Here is a 26,488-nt window from a genome sequence, read left to right as displayed (position 1 = left end):
TGATGTAGCTGCATGCCTCGTCTACCAGAGTGGCGAGTACCCCACTGACCCCCTCACCTTCATAATGGACTCAGCAGCAGAAATATGGAGCTTTAGACTTGGAGGCACCAACCCTGAAACTCAGCATTTCTGGGTCAGTGGCCGTGTGCCGGCAGCCCTCAGAGGAATCTCCACTGATGATGCCCTGTGTAATAGATGGAAGGATAGATGGATGGAGTCCTTCAATTAATCCCAAAGGGAAATTAGAGCAACAGCCCTTTATTGTACTGCTGCATAGAAACACATACAGACAGATCCTTTTAGAAGACAAACTAAGAGCAGGCTATTTTTTTTTTCATTCTCTCTGTGTGTTTGAGAGCCAACCCAGCCTGGAGTCATAATTATTCCAGACGCTACACTTTCTTCAACTCAAACATGGAGTTTTTTTTTTGCAATATTCCTTGTGAATCCACCATATAAACATATGGAGAAATGTTTAGGAAAGCTCAAAGTACGTCACTTTGTAATAGTGCTCTTACCATCGTATATTATAATGTCCCCTGATGGTAATTTAATGGCAAGTATCTAATACCTTGTCAGTCACTTTAAAAATTGGACTCTTTTTATCATTACCCTTCGATTAAATAATTCATGTGTCTATCAGCGAACGGACACTTACGCCTTTCATTTGCCATTTGCCACAAGGAGATTATACATAATCTTTTGTGTCCATGATTAAAAGAACCAGCTTTATTACTTTTTGATTCCGTCTCGACGAGCGCCGTCCGACAGCTACAAATGACTTGGTCCTCTAACTCCCCGTGAATAAAAAAATAAAGAAGACTTTCTGAGAGTAAAGATCATACTCTTTTTGGCTTCCCTGAAAACCCCCACAGAGGTGACTGTTGCACCGTCCTTGACTAAGATTGCGTGACTCATCTATCGCGGGAAAAAAAACCGTACACATCATTTCAGCTGCCACGGAGAGTGGTACGAGTGACAGACGTGTTCATCAAAATTACCACTCGGCTGGCAGCAATCGAGTTGAAAATGAGATGAAACTGGTGAAGGTGCCAAGTTCACCCCCACCCCACCCCACCCCTCCCCACACACACACACCCCACAACCCCACGCCCAGTCGCCCACACACTGAATCTGGAAAAGTAACCAAAAAACAGCCTCATCCCCCCTGAAACTTGCAGAGACTGTTGTTGCTGTTTGACCTTGGCTGATTCAGACTATAAGTCCATTCCCTTTATCACTTTGAGAGGCCACTAAAAGACGCCCAATAAAAGTTCATGGCTCAATGTCCATCACCAAGGCCAGTTCTCCACAGACTGAATGCAGATTATACACCAACACAAGTTCTCTCTTTTCTCCTCGATGATGAATTTATCAGTAAAAAAAGAAAGCAGGAGCTCTGTTGATCCTCATATGGAGTTATTGGCTCATTTACTGACAAAAAAGGCCTTTTGTGTTCAGGGATTAAACTCCAGCAGTGATAGTCATTAAGGGGTTTCATGGTTCCAGGGGGTCTGCTTCTATAACGGCCAAGATTAAACCTTTCTTCTCCCTTTTCCAATGTGGCTTTAAATGAACTTTTGCTTATCTGCCTGTCTATACCCTCTGGGCTCTGCACCTTTCTCTATAGACCACAGGTATTACTTACCAAAGCATTTCGGCACTACACCCAAACTAAGGCTTAAATCATTGTAATGCAGCTATGAGTGTGGAGCTTTGTGAGATCCCGTGCTTTCCTGTTTAAACACACAACAAGCCATCCACCGAGTGCTAAAAGCATATCATGTACATGGGTTTTAGCGCTCAATCAATGTGTGTAATAGTGTGTGTTGTTTGTTGAATGACTCATGATGCAGATTTTTTAAAAGTCAGGACAAAAGTGATGATGAGGAGTGAAATAATGAAGAGTGGCCTTGGTCGTTGTTGCTATAGATTTGTGCTATTGATGATGGTGCAGGGGGGGTGAAGAAATGCTTTGTTTGCACAGAACAAAGAGAGTTCAGCTGATTTAAAAGTCATGTCTGTCTGCAGGGGCAGCAGCTCATGGACCTGGAGCACAAGTTAACCGTAGCCAAGGAGGAACTGGAGAAGACGGCACTGGATAAGGTGAATAATTCAGACAAAAAAAAAATCATCATTGAAATGAATACTGTTATTCTTTCCCTGTTGTTCTGATCTGTTCATGATATTTCTGTCATTATTTGTACAGTCTCACTCTTAGCTGTACCCCTGCCTCTCTCTCATCTGACCCATTTAAACCCTGCAAAGCCAAACACTGAATACAGAATTTACATCTAAATTATTTAACGAGTAAAATGAGCAAAGTCATATTAGTCCGTGTAAATTCACACTTTCACAGAGCGGGTGGTTTTGAGGATGAACGTTAAATGTAAAGGTGAGAAAGGAAAAAAAAAAAAAAAAGCAAAACAAAAAAAAAACGATATCATCCTCGGTAATGAGAAAACTGTCATTACTGTGGATGCATTTTCAAGATGTTTGGCTTCAGTGGGCTGGACACATGCAGCAGCTTTAATTTAATGCTGTTTTTATATGTGGTTATTGACACACTGTCACTGGGGGCAGGCTAGATTGGTTAAAGATGCATGGGGAGAAAAGTGCTGATTAGAGAAACAGGTAGTTCTAGCGCTCATCTCGGGAGTATTGACATCGGAGGGAGTTGTAAAATGATTTAACCAATCATCCTGCCTATTATTATTATCGATTAAAGGTAAATGATCATTTGAACGTTCCGTCTTTTTTATTCCTCTGGTGAGTTCTGCTTCATGTCTTGCCTTACGATGTCTCTTAGTGCCTCTAAAGTAGTTTAAAAGCTTTAACGCCTAAGTAAATTTCTCATGTGGATGGAGGGAAGAACAGAGGGATTCAGACATTCTTGGTGTGTGTGTGTAATCTTGTTTGGGGACAGGAGTCCCAGCTGAAGGCGCTGAAGGACACAGTTCACATCTGCTTCTCAGCTGTCCTGCACAACCAGCCCAGCAGCAGCCACAGATTTCCCACCTCCCCCAGCCACTTGTTCAGATACTCATCGCTCATCAACAGCTCCAGAGTCACCTTTCAGCAGCCACATGCCAAGGTAATTCACTATTCAACGTCGTTCTGTCTGATGTAATGTTAATCCAGAGGAAGACCTGGGTGTTGTAAAAGTCGGCCTTTTTATATTTAATGAATGTGGTGAGTGACACGCTCAGACTAGCACACTGTACTGTATATCTACTGCCGTAAACGTATTTATGCTCTGCAGAAATGTCCAACACAACCATTCATACAGAGTTTATATTGTTCGTTCTGAAGTAAACAGTCCTTGCATATACCTCCACACTCTGAAAGTACAATACATTCTATATTTCCTGGTTATAATATTCTTCTCCTCTGTCTCTTCTAAATACAAACATGCTGCCAAGTAAATAATTTGCTTCACTAAATAATTTAACCAAGCAGTCACACACGTTTTCATGATTTAATCAAATCAAATCAAAATGGCCTTTTTAAGCCACATATACACAACTATAAATGTTCTGTAATTATGTTGTTTACCAGTTTTTTTTGTTGTTGCAATTTTCAGGTTTAAATTAGCAACAACATAATCGTAAACCCTTTGAAAGACATTATGTTAGTTGGTATCGGTTCAGTTTACACTGATTACTTCTTCTTCTAATCTTCTAATTTGAATGAATGTGCATACATCCTGTCCTGAGCCACATCTGTGGTTCAGTGTTGTTCTCAGGTAAATGGATAGTAAACCTGTTTTTAAGTGTCAAACTAACAGACAGGTGAAATACTGAAGGAGAAACCAGTGTCTAAGTGTCTTAGTGAAGTCTTGAGCCACCAAAAGCCACCAGAGCAGCTTCAGTGCTCTTTTTTTTTTTTGGAGGGAAGAACACTGTTCTGCCAAAACATCTTCCCTCACATGATGTTTCTATGGTGGTGGTGATTGTTGTCTAACATGTCACAGCAAGATCTCCCAAGGGATTTAATCTGGGTTGAGGTCTGGTGACTGTGAAGCATAAGCTTCAAATCAAATCACTCGGTGACCCCTGGTGCCCTGTGGATGAGGACATTCTCACCCCGTCTCCCTCCCTTTTGTCCAGTTTCTCCTTTAATCGGTTACACGTCTATATATTATCCATTAATATTACAATTATAGCTGAGCTAACAACTTACCTGAGTAATGATATTAGCAGTAAACATTCACCGCTGCCGTTTGTGCCATACATGTCTCGGTGGTAATCATAGCTGATTGCAGCGTCGGGACATTAATTTTTCTTTCCAAGGCAGCTTCATTCACTGTGGCCTTGAATTAAAAATGCACGCTGAATGCAAAATGCATTTCCGCTGGCCTTTGCTATTATCACCAGCATGACCAATGGGCCCTTTTCACAGTCGACATTTTGACTTTTCAAAGCAGGAGAAGCTCAGGTATAATTAATACCTTTAACAATGTCTCTGTTCCATTTTAGTGTATCAGTGGGGCCATGTCAAAGAGCGAGCGTGCAAAACAGAAGTGCCCTGGAACACGTAGAGCTAAATAGAGTGCAGCCCTTGTTAATCTTATTAATAAGAGCTCCACTTATTACCGCTCTGCCACATTCTACGGTGTCTGCGATGAAAAGCCCTGTTTGTCCTGCAGTATCTGGTCAATTTGGATGTCGGTGACCCCGGTTTAAAGACGGCACTTACACTGTCTCAGGATGAAAAGGAGATAAGTTTGTTTTGTGCGGAGAAAAGGGGATGGGCGTTGGATTTGGGATTTGCCTCTGTAATGGCGGAGTATAATTTTCCCGCTGACTTTCCAGATAAGATAAAGCGGGCTACTGTTTTTCTCCCCCTCTCGTCTCTGTGTAAACACTTTCAAATTGAAATTCATTTCACACTGTAACTCCCAGCTTGGTGACATCATGGAATATAACTCAGTGCCAAAATATTCACCTCACCGCACATCAGAGCGCACATAATGCACTGTCTGCGATATGAATTTAAGTGTTAGCCGATTATTACCTCCTTTTCAAGTGGCTATTTGTCAGTCTGATGCCCTGAGTATCATTCTCAAGAGAGAAATAGCCCAGGAAATAATTACTACCAAATATAACAGTTGGGCAAATACGATTCCAGGGGTTGCTCAGAATAATAACATGTCTAAATCAAGCAGCAGTCTAAGTAATTTATGTCAGTCTTTATATTCTATGGCGCTGTTGCTTTCAAAGTAAAGCCCAATTACTTTGGGGCATTATGGGAGTTTTGCTATGTTAGACTTACATTTGTTCTCTATGAAATTATTAATTCAGTGTGACACAGTCTTTGTTTGGAGCCTCTCAAAGTCAAGGTCACAGTAGACTCAACTAAGAGCTCAGGATTTAATCCCTTTTAGGAGTTAAAAAAAAAAAAGACGACTGCCGAGAGGATTCATTGTAAAAAATAGGATTATGCCTTCACTGTAGATATCACTTCTTGTTTTGCCAGTGAAGCGAGTTGACGGTTAACAACTAATGTCAAGTGTCAAGGTCTTACCTATAGTCGATACCTCTTTCTTTATTAAAAAATACAATACGGTCTGAATCAAAGTTGTCCTTTTACTCTGAAGACTGAGCTGCAGAATATACACATCACTTTTATTTCTTGAAAATACACCTCACACAGCACCTATGGTTATTTTCCTCCCCAACAAGCAGTCATGTCAGCCTCAATCAGAGATGGCGTCCGTTGTGATTTGTGAGAAGCAGTCGCTGCAGTCACTTTGAAATCATCCAGTCGGCCACGGCATCACTGTGCCTTATCTAGCCACGATCCTGGTGAGCAGTTCTGTCTTTAAGAGGCTTTTCTCCTCTCAAAGCAGTCACAATTTACTCTGCGTCTGTTCTCGGGTGCCTCAGACGTTTGACGTGCCACTTTACACTTTATTTATTTATTAGTCTGTTTATTTATTTTTTCAGCCGTTCCTCGTCACGCTTCACTGCCACCGTCCAGACCACCGGCGTCATCGCTGTCTTTCTGCTGCATGCAGCAACAAAACAAAAATTTTGTAATTGACGCTTTCCGTCCACATTCAGACTCTCTGTGTTGGTGTTCACAGCAAGAATAGGATGATCCCATTATAAGTGTTTACTTCCCTGTCATTTTCCTCATGATACTGTGAGCCAAATAAAAATCCAAGCACTTTGGCAAAATAAGCATCTCGCAAAATAAAAGACAAGTAAACTCAAGATGGGTGTGGGTTGACTTTTTCTTTTATGCTAATGAAGTTATTACTTCCCACTTCATTAGCATACAAATAGCAACACTCCACTTGTGAGCAGTTGCTAGCTCCATTATTTCCTGTGGGCGCCGTGCACTATGACGGGCTGTCTGATGAATCTGAGCGCACCCTCACTGTAAAGATTACTGGGGCGCTCCATCTGTCCACTCTGCCTGTGCCTGTGGAGGTGGGTCAGATCTCATTTAAATCACTGCCAAATTGATCTCAAGTTAAGTCATAAAGAATAACACACAATAACCATTGCCGTGCATGAAAGAGCCAAACGGTCCCCAGCAAAGGAATTAGGCAACGGTCCACCGACAGAGGCAAATGTCAACACGTTAGCTCTTTGATGGGCGCGTGGTGTTCCTCATTATGCTAATTAAGACCGTAAAAGAGCGCAACGGAGTTATTGCATCCTTCATCTTGGTTCCTGTTGTGTAGTTTTCGACTTCACGTATTAGTATAAGTGAAATGTAGCTGAGAGCATTTAGTTAGACAAGCTCATACAGTACAGTATGTCTGAAAATGCACAGCTAATGTTGTGCTAATTATTGTCGGTTATCAAAAGGAAGTTATTTTGCACATAGCTGGGTTTAATAGCGCTACCACCCATGTAGATGGAAGGAAGAAAGAAAGAAAGAAAGCTGTTAACACAGGGAGAAGTCTAATCTAATCAGAGGGTGATACAATGATAAAACATACATTTGAGTTTCATGAGCACACTTTGACTAAAATCTACTCCGTGTTTTTTTTTTAAAATCCAAAGTGGGTAAGTGCAGGGATGTTTGTTCAAGTGCTTACTGACACCACTTTGTGATTCACGCGCGTAGTTTGAGTTAACATAATGGGCCTTAAGCTCTGGTTGACGCCGTACATAAGACTCTCCCAGACCTTGGCCCTCACTGTCTCTCTCCCAACCCCCTTCCCCACACACACACACACACACACACACACTCACTCACACACATACTCATTCTTGCTGGTGAAAGATTCATTAGTCTGAGGATGCAGAGATCAGCAAGATTGGAGTGGAAGTTGCTTCATATTTAACAGTCTCAGAGAGAGAGCCAATTCTTGTGGTCCGATAGCATGCAATTTTCATCAAAGTAATGGGAGATGATGTCTTAGATGCTCGGAGCACTGAGCCAGAGGAGAAATCAGGCATTTCATAGCCCTGCTCTCAGCATTTACTATTTACTTTTATGATTGTTTCCTTGTCTATGTAAATCGACAGGAAATTCCATCTCTGCTACATGAGGAGGAGCTATAGGTGGTTGACGGGGCGGAAAAGAAAGTAGCTTCAAGACATTTATCAGCTGACTTAGGATAGAATAACATTTACGTTATGCAGCAAATATGGGGGAACTTACCAAGAGATCCACTGAAGTGATGTTTTCTGATAAAACTCATTTTTGAAATTTAATTATACTTCAATATTAAACTTTCACACTCTGTCAGTTACAGGTTTCCAGAGGAGAAAATAAAGAATACATAATAGAATATATATTTTAAGAAGTGGGTTCCTATTAGATTATGCCACATTTTATGTCTAAGTAAAGTCTACAATTAAACATAAATATTTCCTGATGATGAATTTTGATTCTTTGTTTTTTTTTCTTATCAAGTGCCACTGTCCCTCTGCAGAAGAAACAGCATGTGAAATCTCCTCCTTCTTCCATCGCTGCTCTGTAAACTTCTGCTGATTCTGACAGATGCCGACAAAAGTTAGGAAATAATGTATGAAGTGTTCGCCCCAAAAGCGAACATTTCATGCTTTTGGTCACTTCCCCAAGTAAAGTCACTTCCACTGAACCTAGCTAAAAAGATGTTCCTTCAGATGACAGAGTAAGAATGGGCTTTGACAGTGACAGGTTACGACTGCTTGTGTTCGTCTTGAAAACCCACATCTTGCTTTATGCTCACCAGAGACCACTTCTGACCCAGTTAAAGCAGGTACTACACTCTAGTCCTGTGCAGAGGTCTGGCTGCAGCACAGGAGAAGTATCTGCACCTATTTGTTTACTCTGTGATGCTTAGCGGACAATATGAGCCAGACAAATACTGTATCCAATACAAACATCATCTCCTATATTACTATTGTGCAGTATAGTAGAATGTAACCCTCAGTACATATTTGTATTTGTCTGAGTGCTTTGTATTTTTTCTTTACCACATTTATCTGACAGTAGTAGTTATTAGTCAGACACACAACAACTTATGATTAAAATACTATATATACAGTAAGTTTAAATCAGTGTGTTCTTGTCACATTTCAGAAGGCGTGTAGGTTGTTGTCAGCTCTACCAAGAAGAGATCCTCCCTCGAGAAGAATTACATTTTTCCAATACTTCAAAAAAAAGATTAAATGTAGTTTTAAAAATACTGCATTTTTTTCTTTCTCCTTCCCCTCCCATTAATCATCAAACAACCCCAGAAATTTATCTTGTGACCTTTAGATGGGAACCATCAACCAGCTGAACTATCTCACTGTATATAAAGAACTACAGCACCTCGAGAAGCTACAACAACAAATACATTATGCATATGAAGCAGTCTAATCAGTCACAGGTACACAGACTCTCTTAACATTTAAAGTATCACTTGAAAGTGAAGTATTGTGACATAAGTTGGAATTTGAATGCAGGACTTGACATTTTTTTTTACTTTACTGTGTTTGGAAACTGTAAAACTGATTAGTACCGAGTAAGATTACTCTATATTTCAATTTCAATGATAAAAAAAAATAAAATAAAAAATCTAGTAAAATCAAAGATGTACATTTTCGGCTTGGAAATACTCAGATTCATCAGAATACATGTGAATTGACAGGTTGGCATTTCTGCTATTGAATTTTTGTATGAACCATGCAGGCCGATGGCTGGGCAGCATTGTTAGCCTGCATAGACTGTTCCAAGTACAAGAAGCTGACTTTATGATGTGCCTGTCACTGGAGTGCTGAGTCGTTTGTACCTCATTCTGGGTGAAAGCTTGAGCTGGCTCTAAATAACGTCAACATTTCCTCTGTGAGAGGGTCAAGCAGGCGGGAGTGGCAGGAAACGGTCAGGGCAGCTTAGAGCAGGCTGATTTAGAGAAGTGTCAGGAAGTCAGTGGGAGAATAATATCCACCAACACGAGAACTAGGCATGCCAAATTCTCAAATATTTCTATAATACATTTGAAAGAAAAAAAAAGAAAACAAAAAAAATACAATACAAGCATCTGTTTAGAAGGGGCGGGTACACCTGGTTTGTGTCTCTATGTGCTTGTAAGTAGAGGAGCTATTGTAAAGCAGTTTGCAATGATACCTACTTGAATGACAACATGACAAGACATTAAAGCAACTTGGTAACCAACTTGCTACCATTGATATTTAAAGTAGAAAAGTTTAATTACAGCCATGAGCCTTTTTACCATGGTCATTTCTGATGAAGTCACGGTCTGAAATAAACATATTCTCAGAGATGATATCAAACTGCCAACGAGTTCAGAGAAATGACGCGGTAGTGTTCAGAAATATTATGAAGGCTATGAAAGTGATTTTAAACCACATTATGAGTTTCTTGAGATAATGTGAAACATGAATCTGTTTATACTCGGGGCTCTTTGACTACACAGGCCTACTTTCCTGAGAGGAATGGTGAGTGTTCGGTTAGGTTCAATATAGCTGTAGAGTTACTCATCAGTATTCCAACGATGTCTTCTGTTTGATGGGGGGGGAAAAAAAGAGAAAAAAAGTTGACCAAAGCCTCCCAGTGCTGAAATCTATAGTTTTTTATTTACTACTTTTTGGGCTCCAACATGGGGCATTTCTCACGTCACTGGTTCTAAGTACATCAGCCTTGCCAGAGTCATGTTTTTTCATACGGACATCATTTCAGATGTTAGTGATATAGATTGCCCCTGTACCTCCAGAGGGAACCTTTTCATCCCAGACTGTCCATCTTGTTTCCTCTCACTATCTCGACTTTGCTTTTTCCTCTTTCGATTGCTTCGCTGAAACTTCATTGTCCATCATGTTCAGCTTTCACAGCGGGAAATTCCAAAGATGACTGCGCAAATTACTTGAGACTCTGAGCAGATCTGACCATGTTGATACAGACATCAGGTGCATGCTGGGTCAAGGGTCCAACATCTGGGACCCTCTCATTGGTTCCACTTAACTGAGTGGATTTCCATTTTATTTCAGAGACGAAATCAGGGCAGAGAAACATCTTGGTGATCTTGTTGCTCTTTGTTTTTTAATACCTGGCCAACTAACGTTGATGTACAGCATGTTCTCTTAGTGTGGACAAAAAAAAACTTTCCAATGTCAACCAAAAAAAAAAAAATCCTAACATGGAAAAAGACAGATCATAAAACTTAATTTTCCGACTTTTGATATATTTCATGTGAAGTTTATGTTGAGGTAATACATTTTTAATAATTTTGATGATAGGAATCGAACATTCAGGACTGAATACATAAAAGCAGTGGAAGCTCAGGTTTTTCTCTTTGACAGAGTAGAGTGAAGTTCTTCATATTCATACTCAACTTCTAGCCATGTTTGTAATATTGTAGGACTCAAATAGGAATAGAAATAGAAATATCAATTAGTTATATAATTCAAACGCTTACTACAGTAACATGCCTTAATATGAGAGAAGAAAGACACATTATGTATAAAATATTTTTAATGTCTTTAAAGATAATTTTGTTTAAAACATTACATTTTCAACAAAAATTGTACTGTTTGTTAATTGTACAAATGTGTTACCCCACTGCCAATTACTGTTATCAGCAAACGAGAAAGGTAAACTGATGGTGAACATTATACTGTACCTACTCAACATCAGCCTTATCTTTATAAGCGTTTATAAGCGCATTTAGCTTTCAGGATCGTTCTGAGAACTTTGATTCCATATAACTGAAAAAACCTAAACTGATAATTAGAGGATTTGTTAATATTGTATGAGAAGTGTTTTATTTATTATAGTTTAGGATCGGCTGGTGTGGCAGTGTTCATGTGGGTTCTTGTTTCGACCTGTAACAGTTAAAATTGAAACTGTGCAGAGGTATTTGATCTTAGCACTGAAAGTATGATGGTTGATTATTAGCAGGCTCACCTCCAAGCCAGAATATTTCAATAATTCTCTTTCTAGTTTGTAGCACTCCATTTTCTTTGCCCTTCCTGCTGCCTGTTATGAAATAGTCATTCCGACCATAATTTATTTACTACAAATAAATAAGCTGAATTTGTTTAAATGTAGTATAAATTAAACAGCTATGAACCTTTGAGTCAGAACTGTTTACTTTTCAAGAACCCCAGGGCCACTGCTGCATCAACAAGCCATTTACACATTTTATTTTTAACCCCAATTTGAAATGTTCTCCTTTTTTTTTCCTTCCAACAGGATATCTCTCGACTTCAGAGAATTGTCACAGCCAGTAAATCACCCATGAACACTGGCGTAATGAGGAGAGAGAGTGGCGGTGTTAAAGAGTGCCAGATGGAAAAGGTGAGCCTTTGGAGTAATTAAACTGTAATGGCCTCTGTGACCCGAGGGCCGGTATCCATGAGGTTCTTCTGTTCACTGAATTCATGTTCAGGTCCCTCATCAGAAATCAAACAAGCCACCACTATGCCACGTGTCTTCATGAGCTTTGTTAACTGGAAAACTTTATCCAAGACCTGCAACAAGTTTCTTATTGAGCTTAAGGAGAAATCCTTTACTCGATAGTTTCTGTCTTCTCTAACTTTAATAGTTCAATCAGTTGTTATTGCATATCACCAAAGGATTAAAATTTTTAAATGCCCTATTTATCCTCATTAAAGGGACAACGAGGAGTTTCTATTTGGTTATAAAAAAAGTCTCACGTTAATGTGGATGAATCTACGTAACCCACACTTGTTAATGGCTCCATTTTCGATAAATATGTCGTTTTGTCTCTATCGTTATTTTGTTATTTTAATTAATGGTGGAAATGCTGGGCGAGCCGACCAGCGTTTCTTTACTTTCGGTTTCGCGGACGCTCATGAGAATAACGCCGCCGTATTGCCATTTATGGTCGGGACTATGACGGTAACTGAACCTCTTTGAACCTCTGACTTTAATTATTGATGAATGAAAACATGAGTCCGTCTTGCGCTGGTCGAAGAATTCTATGGTGCGCGCGGAGGCTCATAAATGTAGTGTGAAAACGCTTCGCTTTTCCAAAACTCCTCATTGTCCCTTTAAGTTTGATAATCACTTGAATCATCAAGCATAAATGCATAATATTTCAAGGTTTTCAACCTTGTGAATTGTTGCTTTGTATAATTTTAAGTTGAGTATTTGTAGTAGTTTAGTTGTCTTTGCCATATTGAACATTAAACTAGAATGGCTTTATCAGGCTTGGTTGGTAAATTGACAGAGAAAAAATAACAGCAATTATTTTGATTATCCTTTTCCCAAGGAAAGAGGACAAACAATTTTCTGCCATTTTCCATGTTGGTTAATTTCTCGCAAAAAAACAAACAAACAAAAAAACAGTAAGCATCACATTATTTGATTATGAAGTCATTGATGTGTGTAGCCTTGGTAACACAAGGTAAAAAGCTGCTGATGTCTCTGAAGCACATTTCATGGACATGGAGGTAAAATGTAGAACCGTATGCCATCTACCTTACAGACCACTGCAGTAGCCACAGTGACCTTTGATATTTGTTCATCAAATCTAATCAGTTCACTCTTTTAGTGAGCGAGTGAATGTTTGGACCAGATTTGAGGTAATTCCCTCCAGGTGTTCATGAGAAACAGATGGACTGTCATCGGCACAGAGGCATCAAAAAAGCAAAACAGATCTGTCACGAATGAAAATCGTTGATTGACAGCCTTGAAGCTCACTAACAGTGATTACAGCGATGCATTTCAACTGCAAATGCATGGAAGTCACAGTAGAACTGGCATATTCACTAACTTCCATGAGCCTTTGAATCACAACTGCACCTGTACAGCTCTCTGCACTCAGGAGCTTCTTGGGAACATCTGAGGGCATGAAGTGCCTCGCTGACAGTTTGAAAGCAGTTATTGACAGAGGAAAAGCAAGAGGGAGTCACTGACCTCTCCTATTCAGATTGTTGGTGAAGGACTCTCGTACCGTATATAACAGATTTGCTTCGCAGAGATCCAGGCAACTGTGAGCTGTCAGTTACTGACGAGAGCGAGCATCTCCAACCTTGTCAAAACCAAGAGGATTTGACAAAAGTAAGAGAGGCGAAAATGCTCCGTGAGGATTTTTGACAAGTGACTATCAAGAACTATTACACATCTAAATGGATGGACCACAGGAGTCTGGGGAGTACAGAGGGATACCACCCAAAGAGGAAATTAGCCTGACTGTGTCAAAAAGATTGTTCCTTAATGAAATTGTGCCAAAAACAATGTTCGCTTGTTTCCCATGACTGATTATATAATTTTGGCAGGGTTGTACAAATCCTACTGCAAGAGGAGAAACATTCTGCTACAGATAAGAGGCGACATATTTGAAACAGAGACTCAGATATTGTGTTTGCTGGTGAACGCAGCACAGCTCCTCCTGTCCTGCTCTCCCTGTAGGACTGGGAGGAAATGAGCAGAGACAGTTTGTACGAGTGTGCACAGCTCACAGTCCACACTCTGGTTTAAAAACAAAATGTAATAAATTCAATGCACTGTAGACAAGATTTTGCTTTTCATGCAGGTCATACTTGTTGCTGTACGAAGTATGTTTTATAATGCATTAAGCTTGAGATCGTTTCATAGCGATGTGAAGCATCCTTCATCTGCCACTCGTCATTCCTGTGATTAGACGCATTCAAATTCTCGGTGTACAACAGGTGCTCCAAAACAGTCATTCACAATTAGCGCTAATGAGATTAGAGAGGAGTAATTAATGGACTTTGTAGTGCTCATCCTGTACAAAGCTACACTCTCCTAATGGCCCTGTTTTTTTCTGCTGTTACATGAAAGCAAAATTACCATGCTCTCAAAATGGCTATGAGTTTGTCACAGCAGGGGAATGATTGACGTGGCTCCATACGAAGAGCTCTGGAAAAGAAACAGACGCCCCGCAGGGCTGCAACTATTGATTATTTTCCGTATTGATTGTTTAGAAAATGCTGAAAAATGTCCGTCTGAACTTCTGAGAGCTAAAGGTGACATCCTGAAATTGCTTGTTTCTTTTTTGTTTTTTTTTCTTTGACCATCAATCCAAAACCTGAGGCTATTCAGTTTCCATTCAGCAGCAGCAGAGATTTTTCTCAATTAATTATATACAGCAATTATCAATCTTGCAATTATCAATTTTCCTCTTGATTACTGTCATAAAACAAATAAAAAAGTTAATTAGATGCTTCTATGGTTGTAAAAAGTAGTCAGTGAAATGCCTCGTAATTTTTATGTGAAATTCAAAAGGTCATATGAATGTCACTAATTTGGCTGCGCTCCTCTCATGTTGTCTTTAAAAACATACTGTATATTTAGTAAGTTGGAAGCTTGTTTTGTTGCCACTGCACTGAGACAACGTTTCCTCTCCCCTGCAGACTGGAGGCAACTGCTTCCAGAATCAGACGGAGGACACAGCCCTGGAAAGCAAAAAGCTACCAGAGGAGCAGCAGGTGAGCCTCGCTTTAATTTATATGGAAATAATAGTTCAACATTTCACTTGTCTCTTCAGTAAATTCTCCCTCTATTTCTTTGGCCCCACAAGAAATGATCGGTCAGTTAAAAGGGGAGCAGTTGTAAAAGATGAGATTTTTTAATGTCCACTAATCAAATGAAAACAACACATTAACCTTCTGTTCATCCGTCTCTCGAGACTTTCTGATTGTCCTACCCCATCTGTGACATAACCTCATTCATTCATACTGAGGCTGTAAATCTATGCCTGTGTGATTTCATTATTTCAATTCATTTTTCACCATAGCACCAGGCACAAACATTTCAGAAACAGGAGTAAATAATGTGTTTGTTGTGGATTATTGTCGTCATCTTAAATTGGTGCACTGATGAGTATTTAGAGCCTTGTTTATCACGTGGGTCGAGGATTCAAATCATGTTTATGGTAATGAAGAGACTTTTCATCCAACAATTGTGAGATTCACTGATTAGTTGTTCATCTTTTTCTGACAACAATGGAGCTCTACTGCACAAAATAATGGGCAAAGTTAGACCTTGGGAAATGCTTGTTGGCACTGTAGCGTTTGAATTTTTGATTTGTGGCTTTTATATGAAGATGTGCCATTTTATGTGATTTTGGGAAAAATACAAAATATTATGTGGCTCATCCTCCAAGCAGCTCCTCTGTAGAAGATTTTTGAACTATACACCGTGTACCAGCTAATGACCAAGCTACATTTCTCAACTTTGCAAGTTGAATGCAATGAAGAGATAAGATTGCGACATCCTGGATAAAAGAAAACCAAACTCCTAAAAATCTAATTTCCAGTGTGCCAGCATCACCTATAGTATATGCAATATTCAATGCGCTGCCAAAGCCTATGCATAACTGCCTCCCTCATCATATTATTGAATTGAGTCACACCTGTTTGGCGGTGGCAGATGGCATGGCGAAACAATGCATCTCATTTCAATGCTGTGCAATACTGTGTAACTGAGCAACTGAGTCGCATTCCAAGTGGCAGCGATCCATTTTTAGACACAGAGACTATTTGCACAAGAATATGAGAATATTTCAGAGGAGATCCAAACAAATGGGCAGATTTGACTTTGGCTGAAGTGTTTTGTGCCAGATATTCAGCGAGAAAGTCTGACAATAGCTTTTTTTGTGTAATACAACAGCGGACTGTGTCACTGATACAAAAGCCGAAGAAAATAATGGCGCTCTGTTTAAGAATTAATGCAGTGAAATTGTTCTACATAATGCATTACATGTTACTGAAGTCAAAAGTGGTTCCCAGAGGCTTTTCTTGCTGTTTTCTATCAACACACAAAACACAGAAATCACAACAATAGAATGAACAATGCACATTTTAGCAGTAGTGGTGTGTTGTTTTAAACCTAGAGTGTGATTACATTTTCCAAGTTTTCTTTTTCTTTTTAATTTTTTTTTACAATTTCTTTTTATCACAAAGCTAAATAACCCAAATAACAAAAAGAGATTACCTTTCTACTCTCTACTTTTTCCTTCTTTTTTTAATCTCAGCAGGGCTAATGATTTTTCAGGTGCTCTCTGTGTTATTATTTTGTTTTTATCTCATTAAATGGGAAATTTTCACATTGGGATGCAGCAATAAATCCACAATCGATTCTTTTTTTTTTTCCCCGCTGCCTGCTGGTGTCCCTCATGCACAGCACTTGCCATTCATGGTGTAGTAAACAATTTGATTAGTAGCGATTTGCATTCCACTCTCAGTGGATCAATCTGCATCAAAGTGGCCTCTGTTTCTGTCACCGCTCCACCTTCATTATATGTTCTCATGTTCGATTTGTGAAACTGAGAACCTGAGTGACACGTCCCGCTGCGCCCCGACATTTTAGGAAGAAAAGGCCGCCGTCGTTGGCCCGCGCCTGCTGCGGTTTTGCACGGCACAAAAAAAGGTTTAGATAAAGACAAAACAGAGCAACACCTGCACCTTCTTGTTGAGACGTTGTGTACAATAAACACTTGTCTATTCACTCAGTCCCCTGGGGCAGACTGATCAGACAAAGAGGCTCTCATCGATGAGTCCTGATCAAGTGCAGCCTGCCACACCAGCACCAACAGTTATCAGCCATGTTCACTGGAGTGTCAACAACATGGACGAAAATAACTTTGCTCCAGCTTGGTAAACAAACTGTGGAAGTTTTAAAGCCACAGTGTGTTTACTCATTTGACACATAAACTGTGTCCCAAACACAGAGGTGAGGGGCTTCGTTGACTGTAAAAGGCCTTACTGTACAGGAAGCAGACAGTTGCACTGTGTGCCAGCAGCTGTGTCGCCATTATCATTGTGTCACACAGCATTAGGTTCCTGTCGCCTAGCAACCTTGATTATACATAACTTTGAATGAGGTAAACCTTAGGGGGAAGCATGAGGTTCTAGGACCCCTACTGTAGTTGTGCCACTTACAAGTGAATTATGCTATACTTAATTAAAAATGGCTCTGTCGGTGTTGTTTGCTCACCAACAAGCCATGAGACTTTGGATGGGTCGGGGCATGAAGGATCCACCCACTGGATTCTTGGCCACCCACAGGTTTCTGAAGAGGTTTTGAAGTTCAGAGTAGACCACTGTGCTATCAACATCTTGGCATTGCCTGACGCCACCTAACTTTAAACTTAAAGCAGGTGACTCGTAAAAATTCACCCCGTACCATCATCATGAAGGAGGAAATTAGCTCTTACTGGGCAAAGATGTTTTTATTTTCCTGGTTGTAAACATGTTTATTTAAGCTGTAAAGTTGGATGCTGTATCAAACCAATCTATGGGGTCTGACTCAAATTAGGAGCCAGCCTCAAGTGGCCAAATTGTGATGGTTTAATAAATGACATGTAACTTGTTACAGGGAGAATGGAGGCTCTCGGCCTTCCACCTAGCATCTCTTGGCCGAAAACCAACCTTGCAACTGGCCCCAGTGTCCCAGCTGTGGCACCGTGGCACAAACGTTACCCGTAATCTCTTGTTTATAACAGATAACACAAATTTACATGTTGTAACCTCATATATGATATATAACATTATGTACCGCTCTATTGATTAATTTCTCGCCAGCTTCGTTGTAAACAAATGCACATGGCCGAGAGGAGGGTTAGCAAAACAGAAGAAAAGAGACTGGACTTGCATAATTCCCCTTTAAAGCTCTTTTTTTTTCTCTCTCTCTTTCCTCTTCAGTCAAGAATGTAACTTCATAACATTCACCAAATTCGGACATACAGTACTCAAACAACAAAGCGTGTCTCTGAAGCACACCCATATCCGTTTTGTTTCTTTCTGATATTCCTGAACTTGTTAAAAAGGTGTGGGTGTTAACACATAAACACCAGTTGGAATATAGAAATCCCAGACAGTCAGAATCTGAGTCAGATGCACAGCTGTTCAAATCATCAATTATTATAAAGGAAACAAAGTCATATAGATGCCAAAAGGAGCGCACCGACTGTGTGCACAGTCAGTTAATTAGTTAGATGGCATGCACCAGGAGCAGTGATTTCTACACAGGATGTGAGTCCACAGAAAACAGGTTGACAGCATGGGTCTAATGAAGTCAGAGCAGCATGCAGTGATGATATACAGTATGAAATATTTTACATTTGTTTTACATAGCAGACATTGGTTGCAATGCTGCCGACAAAGCTACTCAAAGTTCCTCCTGATGTAGCGACGACATGGACTTGTGGATGTCTGTATGGGAGTGTTTGCTGGTGATAAATAAGACACACACACAGAAAAGGAAAATCCCAAACCCGGATCAAAGTGGGCGGCAACGGTGGCTGGCAGAGAGCCACAGGACTGCATTAAGTGAGAGATGAAGTCTGCAGATGGAGGTGAAGTCATTGAGTACCAAATCCCAGTCACTGAATCTCATGCAGCACACAGCACAGTTCAGGATGTAGATGTACTCTGTATGGAACAATTACCCCAGTGCACAATAGCACGGTCAGATTCAGAGTTCACTGTCACACTCTCCTCAAAGTGATGGGATAAATGTGGAGGTGCATGTTGCCTCTTTTCATTTGTTTTAGCTTCAAGCCACATGATAGCACTATAACCCACTGCCATGCAGAGTAATGTGCAGCTCAGTAATTTGCAAGCAGCTAGCAAAAGCCTTAAGGCATGGACAAAGTGACATTGGTAAACACAAAACAGATGCTTTGCTCTGGGAATTGGTTCCTAGAGTCTGTGCACAGTGCTTAAACATGTCATTGCCAAAAATGACTTAAATTATTCAAAATCCCAGAGACGGTGGTGCTCCATTAATGAGATACATCGGAGCCCGATGATTTTGTCTTTGAAATGTTAGAGAGAATTCGTGAAAAACAGCAGGTTAAGAGAAACACACATCACCCAAACGAAAGACGCAATCTTTTTATCTGCACGGTGTTTGAACGTGGCCCTGAACTGCTGTCAGTGTCGGTCTTCAGAGCCATGAGAACTGCTGCGTCTCTGTCTTACCTGCTGGTTAATTGCATTTATCCACAAGCACAACTCATTTTGTCCAGAGCCAGCGAGGACACCAGCTGGACTCCTGAGCCTCGTCCCAGTCTAGCAGCTCTTCTCCTCTCAAAGTCACAGTTCTCAAAACCTAGCACATTACAAAAACTGTTTACTTCAGCCTTAAAAGTGTTGTTTAAATCTTTTCGAAATAGATTATATTCACTTTCACTTTTTTAAATACTCATAATGCTTTTCATTCCTTGACAGTGGTGATAATTTGTCTACCGTTTTGCTGCGTTTTAACCACAGAATCTGTGAGAAATAATGGTATTGCTTTGTACTCCTCGACCTCAAATTACAAAATGCAATTTTTTGATTTAAGAAAAATATGTGCATCACAGCTGGGTGTTAAAGTGCTCGTTATACTTTATTTTTAGAGTTCACAACAACACCTCTTCTGAGCTCAGCAGTCCCTAAAGTTAAATTGCTCTTTTCATCTCCTACTCTTCAACAGTGCCATAGGCCAGCGCTTACATCAGTAACAGTGACTTTCGGGGGAGCCCTATGTTATTGGCCTTGGGGGGTTACAGTGCAGCTGATAGTCCCCTGAAACCCCTGAGCTCGGCCTCCTTATTGCTATATTATTAGGCTGCTTTACTCTTCACGTTTCTATGTACTTTAGTTGGCTAGTGTCCTTTTGTTTTCCTGCTTTCCTCCTTCTGCGCCAAAAACTCACTGGTTGCGTCATTGCGTAAACTGATGATTTATCTGTCAATCACTTTTTCCCCCCTCCTTTGTTTTTTCCTCAGATTAAAAAGCCTCTAAAACAGGAGATCTATGAGTCACTTCAATCATAAATAAAACACAGACAGAGCATAAATAAAATTTCATATCACTCACAGTTTATTTACAATATTTTGATTGACAGAGGAGGTCCCAAAGCCAATCAAATACCGGTTCCGATCAGCGAGTCAAATTAAGAACTGAATGCCTGAATTGCAGCGAACAACACAGGCCTACGTGTCACTCTCTCACACATCACATCACTTTCATGTCATTTCTCTTCTCTCTTACAACCAAGGACACATGTCTTTACTGTCCTTGCATACCATCAACAATATTTCAAAGCCCCCCCTAAATGTCTCAGTCGACTTTCAGGGGAGCTGCTGTCCTTTTCAGCAGAGCTCGTCTCCCCTTAGCTCCCCCGTAATTCAAACACTGTGAGTGGATAATTGTCTTGTTTGTGTATAAAACACATTCACTGAGGTGCAAGTAGAATTATCACCTTTTATTACCTTATTTTATTTTATGATCCCTTCTAAATAATTTGTCTTTTTTGACAGTTCATTTATTTGATAAATGTTGTTCTGTCATCACTTTCATAATAGCGTCACAGACATCATATCAGTACTGGACAAACACTCTTAAGGTGTTTAATGACTTTATTAATAGTCAGGTACAAATATGACTTGACCCTAAACAAATTCTAACAAAAGGTTTCTCAGTTGTTTTTTATAGTATTAGATGTCCTTAATAACATACTAAAAGTTTACCAAAGTTTGACCACTAGAAAGGTGTTATTTTCAAGATGGCGTCCAAGATGGATAGGAAGCCTGAGGAGACACCACAGGTGAATAAGGTAAAATTTTTAACTAACAGATATCACCATGAAACTTCCCAAGTTTATCACTTACATTAAGACTAATATTTTTTGTATTACAAGTTTTGTCAAATTGTATGTTTAAATATGTAAATTAGGCAATATCTCATTAAATATGCGCTAATTTGCATATCCAAAATCTGAACAATGGATAAAAGCCACTTTCAAAATTCTTGTTTTATTTTGTTGACATACTAGAGTCAGAAGTTTTTACAGAGGGGATTTTGGATATCTCTCTTTATCACTCTGTAAATGAGAAAATACTATAGCCCTAAAAATTCAAATATCGTCGTGTTTTTTAGGAGTAAAATGTTGTATAAGAGCCCGAAATCTCCACTTCAGCAGCACTTACAGACACCAAACCTTCCAGTTTGATCCCTTTCTATATTCTGAAGGTTTTTACAGAGGGGATTGTTGATATATCATTCATAGCCTGATTTATACAACATTTTACTCCTAAAAACACGACCAACTTGAATTTTTAGGGCTGGTGACAGTATTTTCTCATTTACAGAGAGTGATAAAGAGAGATATCCAAAATCCCCTCTGTAAAAACTTCTGACTCTAGTATGTCAACAAAATAAAACAAGAATTTTGAAAGTGGCTTTTATCCATTGTTCAGATTTTGGATATGCAAATTAGCGCATATTTAATGAGATATTGCCTAATTTACATATTTAAACATACAATTTGACAAAACTTGTAATACAAAAAATATTAGTCTTAATGTAAGTGATAAACTTGGGAAGTTTCATGGTGATATCTGTTAGTTAAAAATTTTACCCTATTCACCTGTGGTGTCTCCTCAGGCTTCCTATCCATCTTGGACGCCATCTTGAAAATAACACCTTTCTAGTGGTCAAATTTTGGTAAACTTTTAGTATGTTATTAAGGACATCTAATACTATAAAAAAACAGCTGAGAAACCTTTTGTTAGAATTTTTTTAGGGTTAGGTGGTTTTTTTTCATATATGTACCCGCCTATAAGCACTTATCAACAGTTAACAGCTTTCTTGGTTAGATGTTTATGTTTTATACCACATTGTCTTTGTGGCTGCACACAGCTGTCATTTCTATCAATGTTATAGAGTGTGTTTGTGTCTGGCATAAAATATTGTATTTAAAAGTGATTTTTTCAATTCAGATTGAATCAAGCTTAACATGTAGTATTACATGCATAGTTAATAACTGTTAATAAATGCATAATTACTAAGTTATGCATGTATATTTGAGCTTGTTATCCTCTGTAAATGTATATGCCACAGTAAACAATCATGTAGAAAAAAAACAGCGCAAAGTTTTATGAATGTTCTCCAGCAGTCTGTGACCTGTTTAGATAATGTAATAAGCATCTTCTAATGGCCTAATTACTATTAACTGATGATTACTACAAAGCCAGGATAACAACAATGTCTTTTTTCCTCTTCCTTTGTATCACAGAGATATTTAGGAGCATTTCCTGCTCAGATTATAGACCACCATATGTCTGCTGTGGAATATTATGGTGTCAGTCTTGCTCATTATAAATCTTTATCTTCTGAACCTAACAGCAAAGGAGCCAAGCGCAGACTGGAAAATTCAACACAAAGCTCTCAGACGGCAGCGAGGAGGCAGAGGGAGGCAGCAGCAAAAAGACAAAGCCACATAAATACAACTGAGCGGACGGCATATCATCCAGAATGCAGAGCTCCTGCATTGCCTGAAGGATCTTTCTAAGAGCACACACTTGCGCACTCTCACAAAAATATACGTGCGCTCTCACACACTCACATGAACACATTTTTAAACACATACACGCACGCACACACAACACACACAACTACACACACACATATCAGCATTGTTTGCGAAAGCTGAGACACTGGAATTGTCGAATTTCAAACTGTCATCTGAAACCCTCCATAGTAAAATGGCATGCATTCTAGAAATTCTTTTTAAAAAGGTAGCAATGGCACTGGTAACTTGTTTCATGATTGTTCATTTGTTGTTTACTTATCTGACTTTTCTTCTGAGTGAGGACACTGCTTTCTAATCGTGTGATCTTTCTAGAAAAATCCCTTTGCACTGGTGAGGTCTGACACTGTATCCTGTGATAAGTATAAATCAATTGACAAATAAAAAGTACTCCTACTACTACTATTACTACTACTACTACTACCCAACTTAGAATATTGTTTGTCACTCATTGTAGCAAGGTTAATTTACTCCTCCACATTTTGAAATATAGAGGCTCAAGTTGGCTGGCCAACTGTTCAACATTTAATATTTCAGCACTCTTCCTGCCTTTAACACTCCAGAGGCAAAGAGCCAAAGACTCACAATGGGTCGTCTCCCTGAGAATGTGCCATGCACTGAGTAGTAACTCCTAGCTACATGTATCTGTGTTATCTGACCTTTCTGTGTCCTTTCAATAAACTGTAATTTTCAGTAAATGTGTGAAGAATAAATGGTTATTTGTGGGAAAGAAATGAGTAAGCATGTTTGTGATCAACAGAGGAAAGGAGGTTGCATGGCGCAGAGACAAATCACGACTCACACCTTCTGAATATTAATTTCATGTTGGCCCCAATCACAGGAGGTTGTTAGGGAGACACTGATACACACGAGGTCAGATGAAAATTCATATTTTCTAAAACAGCAATTATTCATCATATAATTTTCACAGCCTGGCCTTTTGTCCTTTCAAATTACAAGTCCAGCACTTGAGGTATTCAGTGACCTGCACCACATCTCTTGTTATGTCTACAGTTTATTACAGTCTCATTGATCGCAAATTTGCTGCCTCTACACATTTACTGACTGGGTTGCATTTACTGCACAAGTAAAGACATCAGTCTAACGGAAGCTTTCAGCTGTTATATCATGCATGTACAGTCATAGATTACAGTATACTGTATATCCATTAGGGCTGCAACTAACAATCACTTTAATTAGCAGTTGAGCTGCTGAGTATTTCTTCCACTGGTTGCTTCATTGGTCAAAAGATTGATCATGAAAATGTGAAAGATGATGTCATCAGATCAATCCAAAGATATTACATACTGTAAACTGGAAATAATAAATAAATGTCCAGGGCTTTGGCTTAAAAAAAACTTAAATTATTTATTATGAAAAAATAGTTGATTCATTTCCTGTCAATCAGCCTATAGATGAATTGATAATCCTTGCTGTTCTAGTGTCCAACTTTGTGAGCAGTATTACTGCTCAATCACAAGCCTGTATTTAATCCTACTGGTGTTACACCTAATGATTGCAAGGCTGTTTTCACACCTGATGTTTGCTGGGAATCGAGATGCTCCGAATATGACTCAGGCTCTGAGCTCAGCTGCTGAGCACACAACTGATTTCAGAGGTGGCCTGAAGTGGAACAGAAAATTAGTCCAGTGAGGCACAAACGGAGGCGCAGAGGTGAGTTAAAATGGTTTCAAATTGTGTTAAAGGTGGGGAGGAAAGTTGAATTACTTCACTTAATGAATGTACAGCAGGAGAAAATGCATGGATTAATGGGATCAACAATGCGCATCTATCTATGTACATGGCAAGAGGAAACCAAAGTCTGAGCAGACACACAAAACCAATTCAACACACTGAATGCAGTCTGTTGTTTAATCCACACACAAAAGTGTATACAGCTAATAAAGAGCATCTAGATATACAGTCACTATCACCTTCCAGGATCTTCATCAGCCTAACATACCCATCAGACTCCTGCTGCTCTACATAACCGAGTGCTATGGCAACAGTCACATCACCGTCACCGTTTCAAAACAAATTTTGACAGATATCTCTTTTATACTTTAAAAGCCCATTGTTGGGTGTGGAAAACTTCAGTGGCTCCATATGGGTTTTGAAAGTGAGTGAGTGCTTTAAGCAGCTTTGTGGTCTCAGCATCCCCTTCATGTGACATTTGGTGCGGTCACTGGATCCAAGAGTGTCCATGCTGGAAAATGCTAGGCGACAGGTGCACAGCTCTATTTTGAGGCCCATAATCCATCTTTTTTTTGCAAGTTCGAGAGCTTCCTCCAGCTCGGGTCTCCGCCTTGCTGAGAAGCAAACAAAAGAGCCTGTCGCCAGGCTGTGGAGACCTACGGCGGATCGTGCAGGTGCTGCCATTAAACCTCCGAGCCGCCAGTGGCCAAAGCGGCGGGGGAGAAAGGCAGGTGGTCAAGCTTGTTATGGAGTACACAGATCTCAGTGACACTGAGGTTTTTGTATGCAATGCGCAACTTGTGGAAATGTTGTATTTTCCGGGGACAATTACTCAGATTTCATTTCAAGCGGAGCTGATGCCAGCGCTGCTTTAAAATGCACTCTTGAGAAAATGTTTTCTGTTTGGTCTGAATGCAAAACGGCGCCTATTGTAAAGTTAACACAATTCATTCTAGAGTTACAAGTTGTGAGGACCCACAGAAAAGCAATTGGTCCACGGTGGTTCTATGCACACAATAAGAAATGAACACTGTCGGCATTACGCAGCGTATCTGAGTTTGAAGCTGAATCTCTTTAGATTGTTAAGCTTCCTTCAGAGAGCAAGCATCATTGAGACCTGGGAACAAAGAAAGCAGCACCGAGACGATGATGACAAACTAATGTGTGGTGTCATTTTGACATAAATCGCATCCACAGATATAAAGCTTTTTACCAACTTTGTAAAAATGTACCTGCCTCACAATAACATTACCACATCAAAAAAATAAAAACTGCTTTCACAACAGTCTGATGTGTTGATGGGTTTAGATGGGGACAGCATTTAATATCAAGTTCAGTCAATGTTACTCTCCTTATTTTTTTACTGCTGTAACCAACAACATGGTCGCAGTCCACTTGTCTATGGACAGAGTAGACAAGTCAGTGACAAGTGAAGGTGTCACGGTGAGTTCAAATCATGATGTAATAGAGCAGAGTTTCCAAATAGAGTTGACAGCTGAACTGTGACTTTAAAGGAGCTTTACTGTATGAAGATGGATGAAACCAGTCCCTGCAGTACCAACCTTGTGGTCTTGTTCCATGGGAACTGCATTTTTTTTTTCTTGTCTTTTTTTTTTGATACTTAAAAATATTCTTGGTGTCAGTGTTATTGAAATCACAGGTTTTTAGCTCTTAATATGTGGAGATGTGCTGTCTTGTCGTTCGTCTTAAATATTTGAAAGAAATGCAGAGGCCCAGACTAATGATCCATAAGAGCCATCGGGCCTCTTTAACATGAGTACTCAGGTTATGGCTATCAAACCGTGCAATGTGAACACATGAATCGTGAGCTTTGGCTTTACATCATGGACAATTTACTCGCACAGTGTGAATAAGAATTAAACAATGAGATTTCTAAAATCACAGTGTACTGTATGCCCAGTTTAAGAGCTAAATGGTGTCATGACGGCAAGGCACAGGTTTGCTCAGGTCTTTTATTCAGTGCAAACAGGTTCTTCAGAAGACCAACAATGGTACAGTATATAATCTCAATAATATAGTAGAGTGTCCAATG

The 26,488-nt window shown here is 39.6% G+C and overlaps 1 protein-coding gene across 1 annotated transcript in view; it reads left to right on the top strand.

Moving 5' to 3' along the window:
• The window catches only part of luzp2 (leucine zipper protein 2), a 158,509-nt gene extending 135,035 nt beyond the window's left edge, over positions 1-23,474 (top strand). The window contains exons 8-12 of the mRNA XM_085772226.1: positions 2,032-2,106; positions 2,927-3,094; positions 11,644-11,748; positions 14,793-14,867; positions 22,557-23,474. Coding sequence (XP_085628352.1) covers positions 2,032-2,106; positions 2,927-3,094; positions 11,644-11,748; positions 14,793-14,867; positions 22,557-22,664 — 531 coding nt within the window. The 3' untranslated portion in view covers positions 22,665-23,474. The remainder of the gene's footprint in view (positions 1-2,031; positions 2,107-2,926; positions 3,095-11,643; positions 11,749-14,792; positions 14,868-22,556) is intronic.
• The last annotated feature ends 3,014 nt before the right edge of the window (positions 23,475-26,488 follow it).

This window comes from Trachurus japonicus, chromosome 3 (genome assembly GCF_045865225.1).
Source record: "Trachurus japonicus isolate A0001 chromosome 3, Traja_1.0".
In the NCBI taxonomy this organism is placed as follows: Eukaryota; Metazoa; Chordata; class Actinopteri; order Carangiformes; family Carangidae; genus Trachurus; species Trachurus japonicus.
Note: the sequence above shows the minus strand (reverse complement) of the source record. Positions and strands in the feature narration are given on the sequence as shown.